Raw genomic sequence first — 22,880 nt, forward strand, 5'->3', positions numbered from 1 at the left:
TAAAATATAATTTAACATAAAATTAAGTTATGAAAATATAAAAATAATAAATAAATTACTAGCACATCATAGAGCCTTCTCATACAGGCATCATGAAGATGAATTTTATATCCCGTGAACATACCCCTAAAATATTTGTAGGAATCTCACCCTTTCTTATTTGATATCTTGGCTTATCATTTTCTGACACACAGACTTTAATATAAGTTTCATCCATTACCCTCAAGCAATTCTATATATATAAAACAAATGAAAATTTTATTAGCATTAAACTATCACTAGCTATAATCAAATAAAAGCAAATTAATATTACACTTTAAACCACTTCTATCTCTCACCAGTATAATTCTTTGTTATAGGTACTGGTGCCCTTAGTAAAACATGGTGTAGTCGTAACACTCCTTTTGACACTGAGTTAAAGTATCTACTAATAATCTTGCCAGATCTAAAAACCTACTTCCAATCGTGCAATCTTTCGACATGATGAGACAAAGAGTGAAGGAACATGCAAACTTGCTCTTCAGTCTTTACTAAACCATTAGCTTTTATCCCCATTCAATTGAAATAGCTCACACAACATACTAAATGTCTTTCTATCCATTCTTAGTTGATTCACACATTATATGTCACTATTGCTTATAACGCTATGTAAGTATTGCAATCGAGTGCCATGATTTTGGAATGTATGATTAAGAATCATTTTTCTTTAATTATGCCTTCGGATCAACATTATTAACAAAAAAAAAATTCACAATGAACATGAACCTCAATTTTATTTGCCACGTGACAAAATAAAATTTTCTTCTCATATCCATATCTAAATAAGAAATAAAATGTAAAAAAAAAAGGTCAGCTTGTTTTTTTCACTAATATTTTGTTGCATTGTTAGATTTTATGAGTATTGAGAACAAAACAATCAATATTAAAAAAACTACTAGAGAAATATAAAAAAAAAAGAAAAGAAATATAAACAAAGCGGGAAGAGGAGAACCAAAAAAGAAAAAAAAAGTATCGGTAATGAGATGACCTAAGCAGCTAAGGTTTGAAGAAACGTCCAATGGCTCTTCCAATCTCATCTTTAGTCACAAGTGTAGAAGTTCCTTGAAAACAACAATAATAGTTACTCAAGCATGTTAAAAGTTTTCAAAAGTATTTACAATTTAACATGAGCTGAGATTAAGAATTCTACCACATTTTGTTTTTAAAAGGATGTCTTAATGTCATTAACACAATAATATGACAGCCAAATATGCTCTCTGTTAAGCCATTAGGCCCACTGCCTTCAAGTCTATTTTATTCAAAAACAAAATAATGAAGAATTAAATGGCTTGCAATCTTGTTCTTTTACTATCATTATATTATTTTATAATTATAAACAAGTTCAACAAAATCATATATCAATCTTGATGCATACTTTAACCAAACAAAAAAAAAACTAGAAGTCAATGGAGTTAATCTTGGCTCGCTTCAACATCAACGCAAAGTGAAAACCAAATAAAGGAGTATGTATAGTTGTGAACGAGAAAATTTAGTTAGGCCAGGATGGTGTTCACATTGTTGTTTTCAAGTGGTTTTTCTTTATCTACCACTTGAATAATATTTTGTTTTCATGCAATGATGCAAAGATTTTATGTGAATAGTGAGTCTATGCATAGCCAAAACTGTTATGCGAGTATATTCAAACAAATTCTGCTCAAAACCTAACTCGATTGATTTAGAATTTTTTTTAACCAAATACGAACTGAACTATATATGGAACTGAATTGTTTTAATTCGATTCAGTTCGATTTTATATGATTTGGTTTAAGAACTTCAATATTTTTTTTCTTAGCCAAAATGTTAGACTTTTCACCTAAATTTGATCATTTTTTTTTAGTGTAATTCAATTGTAATCACTTCCCATTTTACGTTTTCTATATCTTGTTTAAGCGTTGACCAAATTATAGAAATAGCATCATGCGTTTGATACAAATCATTTACATCACATACACAACAAAATCAAAATTCATGAAGAAATGATGGCCATAGAAAAAAAAAGGATTCCACAACAAAACCAATAAATAAGGCATGCAAAACAATAGATGCTACAACTAATATAAACCACCTACATGACTTGGAGGGATATGCTTCCACTTGGCAAATCTAGGGTAGTGCGAAAGCTATATAGGACACTCTCAGGGATGACCCTTCCTACAACACGCAAATCATGGCAATGACTGAAAGCACAAGTATACGCATAAAAGACAAACAGTTATTAGTTTAGTACTTTTACTAACTCAAATACAATAGACGAAAATTTGATTTTATTACTAATTAGTATCCCACGAGAAATCCAAAACAACTAACACAAAGCATTTTGAACTAGTTTATGAACAATGATATCGATATCCTATCTCTAAGATCCTATCACCCCCCCCCCCCCCCCCCCGAAAACTTAGTTAGATATTTTGCCAATCAATTTATCCCACTCAACCAACCATTTTACAGTAGCTGGCCATTTTGAATGTTGTCTCTAGTAAACTACACTACCTGAATAATTTATTTTGATTAAGAGTTTTGATGTATGAAATGTGATTATTGTATCTTAATTGCTTTCTTTATTGTCTTTAACTCTTTGCTTCCAGGGCTTAAATACTTCCCGAGAATCTTAAACTTCACAATCAAAGTGATATCATATGCTTAATTCCAATAATCTAGTAGCTATATATAATTCCTTTCTTTACCTAAATTTGCACCCTTCTCTCATCCTCAATCAAAGAAAAAATTTTGAACTTTTTCTGAGAAACTCGTGAAAAAAATAGAACAAGTAGCTTTGTTAAAAAAAATCTATTAAAATAAATAACAAATTATTGGAATTTAGGATGAAAAACTTGCCATGATAAATGCATAAAAGGATAGAATCAAACCAGATCGCGTGGTAGTGTTGCATGGTAGGGTGGCATTAGTGTCGCATGGTGGTGTTGCGCACCGAAGTAGATTGCATTGTGGTGGAGCTGCTATCGCGCGACGAAGGCAAATCATGTTGTGGTGGAGTTGCTATCGCGCGGTGAAGGAAAATTGCATAGTGGTGGAGCTACTATAATGCGGCAGTGGCAGTGTGGAGTTGGTATCGTTTATTAAAGCATATACGTAGTGTTTACTTTATAGAGTGAGAGTGAGTAGTGTGGATTCCTCCCACTTTAGTGTTTACTTATATTTTGAAAGGTGATTGTGAATCCCACTTTGTGGATCCCATTATATTTTGGAGTGGGTGGGAGTAGATTTAGCTGTATATTTAAAATAAAATAAATAATATTTAATAAAATAAAATAAATAATATTTAATAAAATAAAATAAATAATATCATATTTATTTAAATAATATTATTATATTATTTTATAAATTAAATCTATTAAAAATAATAATAATAAACATATTTATTTTATTAAATTAATAAAATAAAAGAAAAAATATTTAATAAAATAAAATAAATAATATCATATTTATTTAAATAATATTATTATATTATTTTATAAATTAAATCTATTAAAAATAATAATAATAAACATATTTATTTTATTAAATTTAATAAAAGAAAAGAAAAAATATTATATTTATTTAAATAATATTATTATATTATAAATTAAATTTATTAAAAATAATAATATTAAACATATTTAAATATAATATTATTATATTTATTTAAAATTAATAGTATTATATTTATTTAACTAATAATAATAAATATTTTATTTTAAGAAAATATTAATTGTGTACTATATTATCAATAATAATGTTTCATTTGTGTTGCTATTATTAATAATTTTTTATTTACATAATTCAAATTAAGATTAATAAAAAATTATGATTTAAATAATTAAAATTATTATTAATTTACAAATATAATAAAATAAATATTTTTTTAAGTATTTTTTTTATTAATTTTGTAATTAAAAATTATAATTCTTTAAATAAGAGTAAAGCTATAATTTAAAATTAGTTACTCCTAATTCAAGACAATATAAACACATAAATTGAATTATGATTTCAATTCATACTCATATTTCAGTGTAAGTAAACAACTTACTCCTACTTCCACTCATCACTTCTCATCCCAAGATTCTCGCTCCTCATAACTCCCACTTCAATTCAAAATGTAAACTCTATCATAAATGTCTGTGTAGAATAACAGTTTGGAGATAGCGGAGAGAGTGAGATGACGAAACTGATTTTTTTCTCTCAAAACAATTACAAAACCCACATAAACCCTACTCTTGCATGTGTTTGGTTTATACGGGTTTAACCGTATTACAAGCATTTTTTTATTACATTATAATATAATAATGAGTAGTTACCAAATATGATATTATAATACTGTAATATGAGGAGTGCTCATACCATGCAATAACGGCTGCCAAACATACCCATAACTAATTATATTTTATGCTTAAGACTCCCAATCAAATGAAAAGTACGACAACATTTAATAAACATATCAACTTAATCATTCTTCAATATCTCCCTTTTTCTAATTCTCGATTCCTTACAGAAATAATCGACTTGATAAGAAACAATAGGTAAGAAATTGTCCCAATCAATAAATCAATTAAAACAAAGAAAAGAAACAAAAATTAAAAATTAAAAAGAAACAGAGCATGACGCATGACATAAAGACACCAAATCTTGCCGCCGTGGCAAAAAAATAAAAGAAACCAAGATTATCGCATCAAAGTTGTCAGATAGAAGTTGAATATAGGATTTTAAATTATGGAAACCTTATCTAATGGTTTAAATCCAAAATAATAAACCATTATCAATTTATCATCACTGGTAATAACAACACGCTCTTTCTCGTTAACTCCCCCATTCTGAAAATCAAAATCCCACCTCCAAAAAAAAAAAAAAGGAGCCTCCATAGCTTTACCAAAATTGAACTCCATGTTCAAAACAGCCATCACTTGTTTCCTGGCCATAGCCACCTCTTTCTCCTTCCTTCTATCTTCTCCCCAACCAAAATCTTTCTATCACTCCCTCTACACATCCACTTCACTCTCTGACAATGTCTCAATATCTCACCACCTCAACACACTCACTCGCCGGCCCCATGTTGCCGGTTCTGAGGCCAACGCCGAGGCTGCGGCCTATGTTCTATCCGTTTTCACTTCCTGCAATTTAGAATCACATATTGCTTCCTATGGAGTGTCCCTGACTTACCCGGTTTCACGTTCTTTATCACTAACACGCCCACCACCACAACCACCCATCACTTTTGCTCTCCGTCAAGAGATTTATGAGGGTGATCCCTATGCCGATGTGGCTGATGAAGTTCTACCAACTTTCCATGGATATGCAAAGTCGGGTACCGTAATAGGACCTGTTGTTTATGTCAACTACGGACGGGTTGAAGACTACGTGACATTGAAAGAAATGGTTGTGAATGTAACGGGGACCGTTGTGTTGGCAAGATATGGACAAATTTTCAGAGGAGACATTGTGCATAACGCATTTGAGGCAGGTGCCGCGGGTGCACTGATTTTTACAGACAGGAAAGACTACGGTGGGGGTAGTGATGATGCAAGGTGGTTTCCCGATGACAAGTGGATGCCGCCGAGTGGGGTTCAGGTAGGATCGGTTTATGATGGGACTGGAGATCCTACCACACCTGGATGGCCTAGTAGTGAGGGATGTGAGAGGCTATCCAAGGAAGAGGTGGAAAAGGCAGGAAATGTGCCACTTATACCTTCATTGCCTATATCGGCCAAGGATGGTGAGACCATCATGAGGTCGATTGGGGGAGAAGTGGCGAATGAGGATTGGCAAGGAGATAAAGATGCACCAATTTACAGAGTTGGACCAGGACCAGGAGTTGTCAATCTCAGTTACACGGTAAGCTTGTAACAGTCCGAAAATGCATTTTCTCATTGTAAACAATCAATAACTGGTCAAAACATACAATTCACCTTGCTTCAAGTCCAACCGTCCAAATAACTACAACTTGAGACTAACAAGGTTGAAATTTGTATGAATAATCAGGGAGAATATGTGATGGCGACGATTCAAAATGTAATCGGTATCATTCCGGGGACAGAGGAGCCTGATCGGTGAGTTATACAACTTTCAAAAGCGGTAACGATAGAGGAAGCATAATTATGAACTTTCAATAGGCATGCAACTAGGAGAAGACTACATAACACGTTCTAAGATGAGAATAACTTGTCAAAAGGAACATAGACGATTAAAGAAACTTACCCACCTTATGATATGATTTCATTAATGCTTCAACTGTTTCTAGATTGGTCATTCTGGGCAATCATCGAGATGCATGGACATTTGGAGCAGTGGATCCCAACAGTGGCACTGCTGCACTCCTAGAGGTAGATTAATTTCTTCTCTAGTAAAGACAAAGTAACAGAGTACTGAATTTCAATAATTGACCCTTTATCTGAAATATTGTAGGTCGCCCAAAGACTGAATAAATTGCAGAAAAGAGGGTGGAAACCTAGAAGAACCATTGTTTTATGCAATTGGGACGCGGAGGAGTATGGCCTGGTCTCTCCCTCTCTCTTTCTCTTGCAAATACATGCATGCTGTATATTTGTGGGTGAACAGAAACTTAAACAAACCCGTGATCTGTTCCCAGATAGGATCAACTGAATGGGTGGAAGAGAACAGGGAGATGCTAGCCTCAAGAGCTGTTGCTTACTTGAACATTGACTCTGCAGTACACGAAGCTGGATTCCATGCCTCTGCAACTCCGCAGCTTGATGAACTACTCAAACAAGCTGCCAAACAGGTACCTTAAAAATGATGCTGAATGTACAAGCACCAATATGCACGACAACAATAGCCACTACAATTACCCACGCAAAATTATGCCAAGCCATAAAAAGAGTACGTTGATCTTTAAAACAAATAGCAGCAACAATGAAAATAGAAACAATGAAATTGCATTGTGGTTGATTCTAACACTGGTACACAGATTTCAATATTTTTCCACACTACTATAACTCATTTCAATAACACTTGTAATTGGATTTTGAAGGTTCAAGATCCAGATAACTCATCACAAACAATCTATGATTCGTGGACTGGCTCCAGCAATTCTCCCGTGGTAAGTGTAATGTAATACCTACTCGGTCAGGTAATTTGATATTCTCAAGAAATATGATGAATTTCAATCTAATTCAACCACCAATAACAATCTTGCATACTAGTCACAATTTTCAAGTAAATCTAGAAAAATATTAGAGAAGTTAAAGTCCTTAAACCTATGCATTCTATATGAAGATTGGGAGATTAGGAGGCGGGGGATCAGATTATGCGGCTTTCATTCAGCATATCGGTGTTCCAGTGGCCGACATGTCTTTTGGAACAGGTAAAAAAGTACATTATATTTCTGATCTGTTCTGTTTTCTTTTATACCATTATGAGGAAATTTGAACAGCAGCCAAGCATTATACATATATGTGTGTCTGTGTGTATATATATATATAGCACAAAGAAACGAGAATAAATTGAAACAAGTGTGTGGCTATGATGAAAATCCAGCAGCAACATGAAGATCAAATCAGTGAATATCAGACAATCAACTATTTGAAGGAACGTCAGCATTCATAACATGAAACAGAATTTAACATTATTTAAGCACCCATCAAATCATCAAACAGAATTACTCCATAAATCAGTCACTGATCAACCAAAACAAAGATCTGATTGGAACCTGATAAGCAAGGTGATCATGATATTTGACTTTCTTGCTAGCATCTACTGCACAGTGCAGGTAAAAAAGCATCAACTGCACACCTGCATGACTACCAATGGTATCCTTCAAGTCATACAATCATCTAATTTCAAATTTACATGAATTATTTGGTCCTTACTAGTGTTGCACAAAATTTCCAATTACCATTAGACACAAAAGATAAGCATCTGACTGAAAAAAAATTCATACATATAACCACTCATAATACTGATGCATGACATATTATGTCTATATGCATTTCTTATCATTTCATGACTTAATAATACTGATTACCAATCACAGGATACCCTGTATACCACTCAATGTATGATGATTTCATCTGGATGGAAAAATTTGGAGATCCAACATTCCAAAGACATGTTGCAGGTTTGCCACAAGATTTCAGTCAACAGTCTAATTGATTAAAATTCCATAAACAAAAGATGAAATCTTACACATAAATCTAGCTTATGATAAAAGATCCCATCCTACACTGAGAGAAGCAAAGATGGGAATTCTTCAACATGTTACAAGTTTAAAGTTATGAAGTTTCATTTTAGTGCGGTTAACCTCAAGTTTGTTTCTACTTGTTTTTTTCTCCTAAAAAACAGCGGCAAGTATGTGGGGTTTAGTAGCTCTTCAGCTAGCAGATGAGGAGTTCTTGCCTTTCAACTATCTCTCATATGCTTTTGAGCTCCAGGTATATTGAAATTTAATATATGTTAATTGTTACATACAGTCTGCGATACAAACAAGCTATTATTGAGTCTAGAGGCAAGAAGTGATAATGCAATTCAATAATTCACAACAATAGAAAAGCACAAAGGACCTGGAGAATGAGGTCTCAGGAAAGGGAATAAGCTTGATACCCTTGTTCAAGTCTATTGAAGAGCTAGCAAAGGCAGCAGCCAAAATTGATAACGAGAAAAAGGTATCAATTTACTCATTAAAACTCAAGATTCATACAACTAACTTCATGACAATGAAATAATTAAAATTGAACCTCTAGGAACTCCAAAAGGCCAAAGGTTGGGCATCAACTTGGAAAAAAGATCAATATAAGGTTAGAGAGCTGAATGATAGACTAATGATGGCAGAACGAGCATTTACAGATCGAGATGGACTATCTGGGAGGCCATGGTACAAGCATTTGGTATGCTTCCCTTAAGTAACAGTTTTAGTCTTTTTTCCTTTTTTCATATTTTTTGGCTCCCTTTTATAATATTTCAAAAAATAGGTTCGTAAAAACCAGCACGGAATATCACCACATAAAAGGCAGAGTTTTGCACTTTCAAGTAATACATAAATGGACCAAAGTTACCGATCATTTTTCAATTTGCAGATTTATGCACCCTCAAAGCATAATGATTATGGATCTAAATACTTCCCTGCAATAGATGATGCTATTGAAGAGGCAATGAAGCTCAACACAGCAAAGTCATGGCATACTGTACAACATGAAGTTTGGAGAGTCTCAAGAGCAGTCAGACATGCCTCTCTAGTCCTCAATGGAAAACTAACATGAACATGCACAAACTATAGTGAGATCACTCTATTCTGGATCTGCTAGGAAATTGACTAAGAAGACTGTTTTGCCAAAGACCACTGTTCGCAATCACCATCACTGGTCTCAATCTTGATGAGTTATCAATGGAGCTGTAAAATAAAGTTGATAGCTTCCCATATTTGCTTTGCATATACAGTAAGAGTTGGCGACACTCAAATAATAGAAGCCAAAATCTATGCCATTGACCATAAGCAGACAATCTACTTCACTAGTTTAACAATTATACATCCTAACAGCCAACAATGCCTACCAAAAAGATGAGTATCTAAATTTATTACAATTTAAAGCTTGTTAAAACCAAAAAAAGTTTCAAGCTACTTTTCACTGTCTTCTTGTGGACCTCTGGTTCATTTTTTGAATAAGATTCTTTTGTTTATAGTAATTTAAAAAAAGAAAAGAAAAGGAAAAAAAGGTAATTTTCGACTGTCTTCATCAACATAAGGCTTCCTCTACTACATCTTTGCAAGTCATTCCACTTATCAGATAACTACTAAGCAAATGCATACCATGTGTATTGAACACCATCTTATGCAACTCTGACTTTGACACAATGTTAATGGTACACCTAATTCAGCATCATCATCTGAATTACCAACAGTTGGCGGGTGACAGAGTACGACAGAAATTTTGGAGAAAAAATAGATACAGAAAACATTTACACGGCCGGGCAGAAATGCAATCCCTAAATGATGATAATAAAGGTAGATAAGAACATTTGAGAAATGGCCAGATAAATCATACAAGAAAACAATGCAACAAAAAACATCTTTGAAAGAATTATGACTTGCAAACTTATTTAATAGCACTCATATCTACTCTCAATTTCTAACAAGACACAAAATAGTTCATAAGCCTCCTGTGGGCCACACCATACTAACACACACATAGAAAGCACACACTTCACAAAGACCTAATTGTATTTCTATGATTAAGATCCAGATTTATATTGAGACAGAAGTCAAATTGTTCAGGTGCTAGTGAACCATGAGATGAAACATATCTAATGAAAATTAAACCTCTTCCACCAACTTCTTATTTTTTCATGGTATAGGTCAATGCTAAAAGCAATAGAAGAAACATGAAAAGGGATACCTTCAGTGAGCTGTGCAAACAAACTGAGCCTAGTCGAGTCATATACTCAGCTTATCAAGTTGTTGATAAAGGATTTCAAGCTCAAACCAGGCCAGATTTCAAAAACCAGACTAGAGGCCAACTTAGAAAGAATTTGAGAATAGTCAATATTAACACCAATTGACTTGATAAAACATCAAGGCAGTTTGAGTGTGACAAGGTCGAACTCACATTGATATCGATCTATCAATTCAACCTCAAGCATTTACAAACAAATCAATCCAAACTTCAGAGTGTTAAATAAAAGCTCAATTCATTTGCAACCTTTCCTTCAACCACTGTCCTTGCCAAGAGTTACTGTAGAAAAGCAACAGGCTCCTAAATGAACTGGCTAGAAAGATGGTTCCAAAAGTTAACTTAGACCCATTGAAGGTAAAAGAAATTTAAAGAAATTAATTAATTTTTTTTAAAAAAAAGGGCACTGATGCCATCAAATATTGCAGATAGGAGTCTCACAGTTCAACAGAAATCATTTACCTTACCAACGTACATGTTCACATCATTTTCTATTGGAATAGATAATCAGATATTTCATTAATAAAATAAAAGATTTCACTTAACAATATGAATGCCTATCTGTTCCTAGGGGCTTACAAACTGTACAAATCAAGCAGGGTAAATTCAAACCAAAAAAAAAAATATGCAAATGGTCAAGGTCCAGGTTATGGATGATTATTCTACTTTTGGACTCAAAAATTATGAACAGTTTTAATTAGAACTGCATTAATATGTACAATAAGACCTTTTATGCTTAGAACATTTACTTCCAAACCTTGATAGCCCCATCCCTACTGCTTGATATCAACAGTCTCTGGTTCAACTTGACGGAACCCAAAGAAAGGATAGAATCCCGGTGGCAACCAGCAGAATCAGTAGCAGCAGCTGCAAGAACGGCTTTTGCTGTCAACTTACTTGTTAAAGGCTGTCTCTTTCTTTCCTGTTTACAGAAAAAAATTATGACATTTTAGTATTATGAACTCTACTGCTGTGAGTACAGAAAATCACAGAAACTCTCTTTTTCCCTCTTTTTCTTTTTCAACTGACATAAATGTGGAAAATCAGAGAAGAAAAAAACATTCATAGAGCTTACATTCTGATATAGGGACTTGAGGGAGTTCATCAGAGAAAACGCAAAATTGTTTAAGTGGGAAGAAATTTGAAATGGCATGCCCTCCAACTAAACCCTCTATTGCGTGATTCTATTTTCCATTTATTGAACTAATTAGATTGAGAAATTTTTTGCAGAAGCCAATATAAAAGGTAAGAGAAAGCATCATGAAACGAGTCTGGTTAGTAGACTTAAAAATGAGGCATGCCTAGCTTCTCTCAAAATAGTCAAAGGGCTAGCCAAAGATACCAAATTATGACCCTTAGTCCTTTACTACCCCACTCTTCAGAATGATAAAATTCCCAAGTAAATTGTAGTCACCTTATCCTACCTATTCAGAAGATGGGATATCCTACAAACAGACCAAAATTTAAAAAGTTCATAAGTAAAACGACAATTATTGAATCAAAATACCTGCACAACTTGCACCCCAGAACTAGATCTTGTTTCATAAAATTCATCATTTCCAACCCCTTTCAAATTTGGCCCACAGATACAGTAGCTTCGACCAGGGCTGTAATATTAGATACTGGTGTCAATAAAACCACAAAAGTTTCATTAGACGAGGAAACAAACAAGAAAGGAACTCAAACCAGAACCTGCAATGGTCCCATCGACGAATCTTCAAGTCTGTACCCCCAGTTAATAAGTCACCTCCAGGTAAAGGAAGCAATGAACGAATACCCAGAAGACGAGGAGGAGGTTCATTCAGCTCATCAACTCTGTACTTTTGATTGACATTCCGCCGCAGATCTGTTTTAGGATTTGACCTACTGGATGGCCTTGCAAAGGCCCAAGGTAAATCAGACATTTCGGTATCTCCGTCATAGTTTGCTGTCCTCAAAACCTGGAAGGAAATATAAGTTGAAACACGAAACAAACATGCTAACAACACTTGGTTGAGACTGAAAAATAGTAAACAATAAGAATACAGATATATGAAAGTGGTTAATTCCAGCTATCGGCACTTAATAGAATAAGATTACAGCACCAAGCACCAAGTATAAACAAATCACTCCATTCACTCAAGAGGAAAGAGGCAACTCTAGTGCAGTCAGCACACAATTTCCCTCCCACAATATCACTAACAATTTATTAGAGCAAGCAAAACTCATTATCCTAATGCACTTTAAAAGATTTTCAATCTTTTCCACATTTGATCATCTGTAAATATTCAGGATATATATTTAAAAAAATATAAAAATAAGGAACCAGGCGAAGGATATTTGATACTTTTTAAGTTATACATAAGTTTCGCTGCATCTACTATGTAGTAGTTGAATAAAAGGTGAAGGATAATTTTGGAATTCATTTGGCTATAGAGCGCTCATGCTGACTTTCAATTTCAGTAATATAAAATCCTCCAACAATTCAAATTCCCTCTCCATGAAAATAAACTGTCTCATATATGCTTTGCGTTTAAACTTTGCTAAACTAACACAAGAAGTAGACAATATCATTACAACTCATACAACTATTTAATGTCATCCAACCTAAACTTTACAACAGAAAAAAATAGCCATGTACCTGGTGACAGCTTCCATTCTCTGCATTCCAAAGCGAAACTTCATTGCAACCCGCAGCAACATATATAAGAGGCCTTGCTGTAGTAGATACAGCCGCATTTGGAGGAGGAACAAAAAGGCACATCTTCTCTATAGGACATACCTGAGAATACTGCCATGAGTTTACAGGTACAAGAAACCTCAGATCCCAAAGAGTGAGCACACCCCTAGAAGACCCTGAAACAAACCAATTTCCGCAGGGACCTGTCACGAGAGAAGACACATAGCCTTCCTCAGGAATAGCTTTTAAAGTCCAAGTATTCGAATTCGATCTTGTGTCCCAGAGATGGATCCCACAATTTTGAGTACTGTACATAAACATATGACTTGCACAGTTATCAGTATTATAGTTCACAAGTGTAACTATAGCACCTTCTTTGGTATCCTTCTTTTTTATATCAGAAATACCAGAATACTTTTCAACATTTCCCAGACCTCTGGAGATGTGATCCACAGAAAACATGTGTATAATACCATCACATGCTCCTACAACAACCTGAGCAGAATGCCGGAGCATCATAGTACACAAAGCTCGGCTTCCCTCAAGGTGATAAGTTAGCCTTGATCTAAATGAAATGTCCTTTTCCAATTTTCTTGAATCCCACACCTTGACAGTTGAATCATCAGATGCACTCACAAAAAAGCTATGATCATGTGAAATTGCAATTTCATTGACAGCAGAACAATGCTCTTGGAGGTGTGCAACCAAGATACCACGAGGTCTCCAGCCTGAATCTGGAATTGATGATGTTCGGACAAATGATGGCAATCCGGTTAGATCAGCAGGACTAGAAGCATCTTCCACATTTATAGAACTTCCTTTTGCTGTACCAGATGTTCCCATCTCTGGAAATTTACAGTTAACAGAGGCCATTTGGTCATTTTCCCTGCCCTCCGGTTCATGTACCACTCTATAAAACTGTTTAGAGCCATTACTAATGCTAAATGAGCCTGAAACAAGGTTGGGTGGAGGAACCGAACCGGCCAAGCTAAACGATTGATTTGTGGTATCCATCCAAGGCATGGTTGATGAGCCGATTCCAAGGGAGTTGACTTGCAGTACAGAATCAGAGGCCACAGGCAGATTTCCCATTGCACGTTTGTCCATGCTAAAGGAGTACAAGGGTATGCCTTCTGATGATTTATCACATCTGAGGCTATTCACACCACTTACTTGTTGAGACATAAAGCCTGAGAACAGTAGTTTCTCTGGGCACAAAGGATCCCGGATGTCAGCCATACTAGAAGCATTGTAAACCAAGCTTCCCAGGGTTCTCAACTTAGCCCCATCATTGTCATCAGATTGAGCAAACTCTGGCTGTTTTGATGTATCCCCTGCAGGTCTGTGACCTTCACTACTTTGTTGTTTGTCAGGCCAGCACTTTATTGAGCTCAAATCTTCTGCCCCTCTCTTAAGTAAATCTGCGGTTTCCTGCTGTTTAGATTGTGAAGATGTATTGTACCATATCTTTCTCTGTCTCTCCAACATGTCAGAACTCCGAGCATTTTCTAAGACTTGGTAAAATACCTCTCTTGAGACTGGAGGCTTTAAACATGACAGGAGAGCTTTTACAGAAGCTAAAGATGCAGGTTGTCTGCGAAGGAAAGGGCGTATGACAGGAGCAAGGAAAACATATGAATCTACTGCACCCAAGCTCTCACTGCTAGCTGCAATGAAAGTCACAACTGACCTTCTTACCCATTGACTAGGATAACACAACAATGGAAAGGCACGCTCTATCATCTCAAGCAGTATCCTCTTCCGAAGGTAACCACTTTTGCACAAAATTGCCAAACAATCCAACGCATTGACAATAACAGCCTCTGTTGCATCACTTAAAGCCTGCTCAATATAAGGTAAAAGATATTCCTCCACACTTCTTTCTCCTACAAAGAAACAGACATACACTATTTGCCCATAGAATACTGCCCTTAGCTGCTCATCTCGATCATTAAGAAAAGCAGGAAGGATGGGTAACAGAAAGTCATTGCTCTGTCTCTGACCAAAGAAGCTGCAAAGGTTGCCAATATCCTGAAGGAGGGCCCTCCGGATACTTGGAGTCTGCTTGGGACCCATTACAAGTTCTTGAACAACCTCAGCTATGGACTTCCTAAGCTGTGAAAGCTGCACATCAGCATTTAGTCTCTGCAGCTGTACAGATGTCTCATTAGATGATGACGGCGACTTATGTGGTGCACTCAATTTATCAAGAACACCTGCTTCACTTAACCTAATTGAGTGAACCAGGAATCCATATGCAGTTAGTGCAAGTTTAGCTATGTTGCTGGCATAACATATTCTCACACTTTCCTCCGGATCATCAGGAAGCATGGAAAGCATTGGAAGGATATACTCGGGAAAAATTTTTGCATCACTGGGAGGAAAATTCCGGACTAAAGGCAGAATGTCACACAACGTTTCCAATGCAGCACACCGCACAATTGCTGCTGGATCAGAAAGCATTGCAATAACATGTGGAAGCACGCGCTGCAAGCGATCTTCATCATCAATAAACAGTGAAGAAGACTTTAGTAGAAGTATGGCCGCCCTTCTATAATGAGGCAACTTGACATTACGTACGCAGGAACAGAGCAGAGAAGCAATAAGAACTATTCCTTCACATTTCATACTATCCTCAGGTAATGGTAGAAAAGGCATGCCAAAGGTGTCTGATTGACTATCATATTCGGACATCAATGAACTCAAATTGTTCATTGTAATCTTTTTCAGGAAGGGATGACCATTTTTCCTAAAAGCATCAGAGATGCTTTGAAGAAGTTCACCAGAAGATTCCACACTGCTGTTTCTGAGATCTTGAGAAAATGTAGAATTTGGCACATCCTCTGGCATTGGTTTGACGTTGGAACACTGATTGCTTTCTTTTCCATCCCCAATCAGGGTGCTAATATCACCTAGAAGTCTGAACCTGTTCTGGACCCTACCTTTCTCCATCTCTTCCCTCTTTTCCAATAAGGCCTTCGCCAAGTTCAAGTTTTGTTTTGTAACTCTCTCTTGCGACTCTTTAACACTCATGGCAGTCGATGGTGTTCCCACTCCACTACCAATATCCTCGCTTGACTTATTGCCCATCATCTGCTTAAGTATCTCAGGGAAAACACTACGGCACATTGCCACCTGTAGTAAGAAGCGAACAGCAGAAACCCAGATGTGAGTTCCTGGGAACATCAAGATTGAAGCATTAACTTACAAAGTTGTTACCCTCATATCAGAATGAAGAGGATTCCAGCAGCAGTAGAAATTATGCAAGAATGGTGAAAAATAGGTCGGAAATACAACAGCTGCATAATTCTGCAAGTAGCTTTCAGCAGAAAATCTCAACTCCGGTTCCAGCTGAATCATATGAAGTATCATCTTGCGGATTCCTGAATCTGGGATCTGCACCCACAGGGCATGTGAATGGAAGAAATTGTTATTGAGCACAAATGAAAGTGAAGATAAAAGTAACGAAAAAATTTCAATGGAACTTTCAAACTTAGATTTATAACACTCAATTATAAAGTCATACACACGGATTAGGATCCTCACCTGATTTGAGCTCTCCTGAGCTTTAAACATCCTACGTCATGTGTCTTTTAGTGGTTATGTATGGTTATAATTTAACTTCTTCTTTTTTTTTATTTACTAACCACCCAATCACCACTTAATTTTTGCTCAATACAAGATCAAATGATGAGAGAATCCTGATCCATACACACACCATACTTCATGATTTTTGGTACAAAACAAAATGATAACGCATAATTAAATATGTTTTCATTTGAAACTAGCGGTGCAGGCTGACCAAACGGAGATGTACAGCTCAAGTAAAAGTAAGGCTTTCAGAATTTACTTGAATGTGAATTAAACAAAACTGAGAGTACACATGAGTGGGAGAAAACGAAAGGAAAATAAAGTCTGGAGCAGAAGGGGAAGCAGACAAGGGGAGGAGGAGAAAGTGCGTACCTTTTCAAGATGCTGGCTAGGATCATATTGCCCTCTCCGATAAGCAAGGAGGTGGGAGAGCTCAAAGAAAGGAACCTCAAGAAAAAGCTCCGCAATTACACACCTAAAGTGGTATCAAGATCAATACAGATAATCATGTAACGACACTAAACATAGAAATACTTGAACAGAAGTGGCTTCTGGTAACTTACTCTGAGAAATAAATTGCATAATACATGCTTCCAAGCTAAAGCAAGAATTTGAAAAGAGGCATAATTTTTCACGTTTACACAAAAAAAAAGGCCAATAAAACCACCAAGTGGCATTTTCTTTTTCTTTGAAGGAACAAGACTCCTCTTTATTGAAGAATAACAAAGAGTCAGTGAGTTTCAGGTTAGATTCCAGCTTCTAGAAGATTAACACTAAAGGATTAATTCATCAGAGAAAGACTTGCATTAAACTATATTCTGATAACTGGAGATAATTAAGATGGAAATGATGCCAGTGGTATGATAGAAGTAGCAAAGGCAATGATCCCTATAAGTTGAGAATGTTAAGAATAACAAAGAGTCAGTGAATTTCAGGTTCTCTATTGCAGGACTATTTTAGATTCCAGCTTCTAGAAGAATGACACTAAAGGATTAATTCATCAGAGAAAGACTTCCGTTGACTATATTCTGATAATTGGAGATTTTTAATGTCAAGATGATGATATAAATGAATTTCAATTGTACTAGGATGGAAATGATGCCAACGGCACGATAGAAATAGAAAGACAAGATGCCTATAAGTTGATGGACATTCTCGAGACATGATAGAAATAGCAAACACAATGATGCCTAAAAGTTGATGGACATTCTGAACGACCATACAAAAAATTTTAACAATGACACCAGGGGTATCACAAATAATGACCAGAAAAGATGTGACGAAGACTTAGGGCAGAAGACTTAATCAAGATGAAGTATTACTTATTTCACAGCCCCCGGACTATCACGTAATATTTATCATAAAATCAGTATTTAACAATCTGTCTTTAGATAGAACTTTTTCCATGCCTTCCTCCCAATTTTTATGACAGTTCTAATATATATTATTAAAAGAATGCATATTCCAGAATTCTGTAGGGTTCTTTATCGATTGTCTCAGTTCTGATATGAAAGAAAGATCAAATATTGTTGAGGTGGGCAAAAGAAACCAAAACCGAACCGAACTAACTGAACCGCACTCTTCAAGTTCACATCTAGAATCAGTTTCAAAATATGTGTTCAGTTGGTTTTGATTTCAACTTTCGAACCAAAAAAAAAAAAATTGTCCAAATTGATTTTTCTAACCACTTAGACACACTGTCTTTAATTATGGATGTCCACATTTACATAACAGTCACCTACAAGTAATCATACACTAACTAATTCAAACACAAGAAACCCTAAACTCCCAACCTCAATTATTAAATAGCCACCTCTCTCTCTTCTCAAATAGCTGCCTTTCCCGCAGTTTAAATGTCACAAAGATAGCTCATTTAGGTCATCACCAAGCGATTCTAAGCTTTCTTCTTCCTCTCTCCCTCTCTCTCCTACCCCTCTCCAACCCTGTCTGCAAATCAGCCCTTATCTAAATCAAAACCGTAATTGTGTGTTTGCTTGTGGGATTGGGAAATCGGAATCCAGAATGAGAATGATTGATGGTGTTTGCTTGTTAAAATAGAAGTGAGAATGGGAATGAAACATGTGAGGTCCACATGTTTTTGGATTATTAATAATAATTATTATATTTTATTATTATTATTATTATTATTAATGACAATGATCAACTAATGTCATTTTAGGTGCAATTCATTACAATTTCAAGACAAAATAAACACATCAATGGCAATACAACTCATTCTGAATTCGATTCCCACAACTAAAGTAAACAATTTATTTCGATTCTCATTCCCCATTCCAATTCCAACGCATTTTGCTTACCGATTGGTAAACGTCGCAAGGATACCTAATGACATATTTTCACCAGCCAACGGACATTGACACCTACCACTCATCCACACATTTCCTAATGTCAGTATCTCCCTAAGTTGTTAGTTGATTATCTTTTATTTTTCCTTTTTCATTCAAAATTTCTCAACTTCTCATACAAATCTCTCTACATTTTATAAAATTGTTGTATTATTGTGTCACAAATTTTGTAATGAAGCTGCCTATTTGAGCATTTTAATAATGGTTCTTTAAACTTTCATATTCTTTTAATGGCTTTTTGTTACTGTACACATTTTCTGACTAAATAGATCTGGACTATGAGAAATCTTCTAATAACAATAATTCTATTGAAAATCTGTAACATCAGTAAGTATTCAGAGGGAAATCTGTATCATTACCCGGTTACATTTTCTGGGTTTCGCGCTCTTTTCTGACTTAATGTGAACCGATAGATTGATCTGTTTTGGTTCCGATGTTAATACTCATTAAATCAGTTCGCTTGTGACTAAAACAATCTGCTTTTTGTTGCAGTATTCTGGTAAAAAATGAACAAGGCTGACAACTGCACATCCCTAAAATAATTATAATTTGATAAAATAATTTAAAGAAAAGACCGAAAGACAGAATCACGTATTTAGCAAATTCTTCAAAATTCGTTCCACAGAAATTGCTCGAGATGACTAATAGAAAGAAAACGAAGAGAAGAAAGAAGAAGAGGAAAAGGTAAGTGGTTTTGGCTCATAACCATACTACCACTTCCTAGTAGTTGCTTTCAGAGCATAAGTAAACAAACATCCTAATTTTCATAAGCAAGATCCTCATTCTGTCAGCAATGCTACACTAATTATTTCATGAAAAAGCCAGGCATGTCCACAGCCTTTTTTTTTTTTTTTTTTTGGGGGAAGCAGAAGAAGAATACATCAGTAACAGAAAATGTACAAAAGGGAGGGACTAAAATGTACAGAAAGGAGGCACTGAAATTCTAAAAAAACTAGGACAATAATGAGCTTCCACTTTCGGAATATCAATATATCATTTGACATCCTAACTTAAATGTAATAAGCAGGCCAAAATAAACAGGCTAATAAATGCTAATACTCACCCAACAGCAAAGATGTCCATAGATGGCTTTAAAGGCGCATCTTGTGCGACTTGCATTTCACCTCCATGCTCATAAAATCTCTGAAAATTTGTGGAACAATTTAACCACACTAGCAATAGATAATACCACATAAACCAGTGGATAAAGAACAAAAGATTTGATAACTATTTACCATTACAAAAGACAAAAGAAAATGAATATTGAACACACTAAGATGCTTCCTCACTAGAAAGCATGCATGTGATCATAAAGTTTTCACCCACACATTATATTATCCAGCACACTTTCACTGTGACAATACCAGTTATAAAAAGTACATTCATCAACTGCCACAGGTGCTTGATTGAAATGCTAAAACGACTTACATTAATCTAACGAATTTTTAACAGAGAGTTAGTTCAAGATGACTTTTGACATTCTTCAACCAAGGTCATAAATCTAAACTTGAGTCATTGACAGAGCCCGTACATTTTAAGAATAATGGAATAAGACTGGGGACGCATGCTGATGCTTTTCTGCTAAATAAACCTTCTTGACTTTGACTTGCCACAAGGGTTTCAATTGGTGTTTCTACTACAGAACGGATCATTTATAAGCTACTTAAAAATTGTAAATCTCTCTTTGTGAACTTCTAGAAATTCTAAATCTCTCTTTGTGAACTTCTAAATGATTCAAGGAATCAAGAACAACAAATGTGTGAAAACTTGAAACCATGATTACAACAGCAGAAGAAATCCACCAAGAGAAGCCTCGTATAAAGATGCTAAACAGAACCACGTACCATCAAAACTCAATGATGTCTCGTAAGAAGCATCCATGGCTAACAGATAACAAATAATAAGGTTTGTTGGATAACACAGTGAGGTAAATGGGAAAGAAGAACCAACCTCAGGTGCAAGATAGCAAAGCCTTTTTCCTCCAGTGTCAAAGAAGAATGAAAAATCTGAAGGATCATCATATGGAATGTATGTGGGCTTGAATGATGCAAAGTCAGAAAGATAAAGCCAATTCCAGGAAGTGACTAGCACGTTCTCACACTTAATATCACCTACAAAAAAGATACACTTATAATAAATCAGACAGTTAACATTAATCACAATAACAACATGACTAGGTTCCCTCAACTGAACTCACCATGACAAATGCCCTTCTCATGGCACTGCTTTACTGCAAGAAGTAACTGCACGACCACAATAATGCAGAATATTAACAGGAGACGTACAAGTAAATAATCATGATTCATTAAAAAATAGGTAGATAAAGATTACAGGTGATAGCGACCTGAAAAGCCAGCCACTTCTTCTCAACAAGGCTAAGAAAAGGTGGGGTACTCAACCGATCACGAAGACTATTAAAGAAGTATTGCCTCAAAAGATAAGCTGCTTTATCTGTTTCTTGCCAAAACTGCAATAAGACACTATAGATTAAGATAATTCAAACAATGAATCAGTATTTAAATCAGCCAAACGCACAATGAAACTGAAATTAAAAAAAAAAGTAAATGCCTTCTTATGCACACGTGGTGTAGAACTCATCCTTAAAAACCAGCTTGTAACTTGTAGAGAAAGGGAGTCCAAGAGCTTATAAGCCCACACGACAAGCCTTAACTTACCAATGTGAGGACACAATTAGATTTGTTACAATCCATTCCTCTTTCAAAAGCAACATCTCTGGCAGTTCTTACCCCGGCTAGGTGACACACCAAGGTCACGAGGCCGGGACCAGCCACAGCAAGGGTCATCCCAAAGAAAGAATCTGCTCTAATAACTAATTCTTATGCAGTCGTTAAAATTACGGCTTGTGAGGAGAGAGAGTCCAAGTGCTTACAAGCATTGGGGATATGGGGACTTACATTCCTCAAGTCTCTCTTTGAAAACACTGTCTACATTAACACTATAATTCAACTAAATTCAAATAACTCACTGGAGAATTCACATAATTCATAATCTAACCAACGCAATAAACACAAAACTAGGGAATTCGAACCTGGAAGGCCCACACGTGCGGATGGTCGATGCTGCGGAAGGTTTCCCTGATGTGGAAGAGACGGCGCTCGTACTCTCGAAGATCGATGTAGTCGCCGCGCTTGAAATAGACCTTGACCAGGACCAAGCCTTCGTCGTGTTTGCAAAGAATGGACTTGAAGAATCGGCTGCCTCCTAAGACCTCCTTTAGGACGAGATTGTAAGAAGACGGCAGGTCGTGGAGGTAGTACTCAGTCGCCGATGCTTGCGTCGTCTTCGCAATCTTGTTGCCCATTGATATCCGATAGCACGCCCGTCTCTTTCGATTTACATCTGTAGTTCGTGTTTGAATTTCTTCTCCGTCTGTGACAAGCAACGTTGTTTTTGCTTTTGTTTCTGTTTTGTTTTTTCCCTGAGTTCTGAACAGTGATTGGACTTCAAAAGTTTCGAAACGTGTAGCATTGCAAAATTTGGATGGTCGAAATTAATCCTAACATGAACATAAATTCATCGCTGACACTGCTTATGATTTTAATTATAAATTATGTAAATAAAATTTAAGATTTATAAATTTAATATAAAATTTATTAATTAATACTAACAATAAAATAAAACATAAATGTTATAAAATAAGTAATTAATATAAAACTGATAAATTAATTTATTTTGAAAAATAACATAAAACTAGCAAAATAACATTACGTGCCAAATAAAATATAACTTTTAAAAATAGAACATAAGAGTTATAAATAAAAGATAAAATAAGTAAATTTATATAAAATTAATAAATTGATGTAGTTCTAG

General features: G+C 35.4%; 2 protein-coding genes across 2 annotated transcripts; one reads left to right on the forward strand and one right to left on the reverse strand.

The window, feature by feature from the left end:
* Window positions 1-4,677: 4,677 nt before the first annotated feature.
* LOC18056161 (probable glutamate carboxypeptidase LAMP1) lies at window positions 4,678-9,721 on the forward strand. Its single transcript, XM_006451258.2, has 12 exons — window positions 4,678-5,865; window positions 6,013-6,080; window positions 6,272-6,353; window positions 6,436-6,528; window positions 6,620-6,772; window positions 7,022-7,090; window positions 7,267-7,354; window positions 8,024-8,107; window positions 8,332-8,420; window positions 8,535-8,651; window positions 8,730-8,873; window positions 9,063-9,721. The coding sequence occupies exons 1-12, from the start codon at window positions 4,918-4,920 to the stop codon at window positions 9,243-9,245; spliced, it is 2,118 nt and encodes a 705-aa protein (XP_006451321.1). The 5' UTR covers window positions 4,678-4,917; the 3' UTR covers window positions 9,246-9,721.
* A 1,199-nt stretch (window positions 9,722-10,920) lies between these two features.
* Window positions 10,921-22,529, reverse strand: LOC18056162 (serine/threonine-protein kinase VPS15). The gene is made up of 11 exons (XM_006451259.2): window positions 22,099-22,529; window positions 21,394-21,516; window positions 21,247-21,292; window positions 21,000-21,160; window positions 20,113-20,192; window positions 17,056-17,158; window positions 16,312-16,488; window positions 13,054-16,227; window positions 12,126-12,373; window positions 11,941-12,040; window positions 10,921-11,355 (listed from the first exon to the last, which is right to left on the reverse strand). Exons 1-11 carry the CDS (start codon window positions 22,369-22,371, stop codon window positions 11,179-11,181), a joined length of 4,662 nt encoding a protein of 1,553 aa, XP_006451322.1. The 5' UTR covers window positions 22,372-22,529; the 3' UTR covers window positions 10,921-11,178.
* Between the last annotated feature and the right edge of the window lie 351 nt (window positions 22,530-22,880).

Source organism: Citrus clementina, unplaced genomic scaffold, assembly GCF_000493195.1.
Source record: "Citrus clementina cultivar Clemenules unplaced genomic scaffold, Citrus_clementina_v1.0 scaffold_1, whole genome shotgun sequence".
Lineage (NCBI taxonomy): Eukaryota > Viridiplantae > Streptophyta > Magnoliopsida > Sapindales > Rutaceae > Citrus > Citrus x clementina.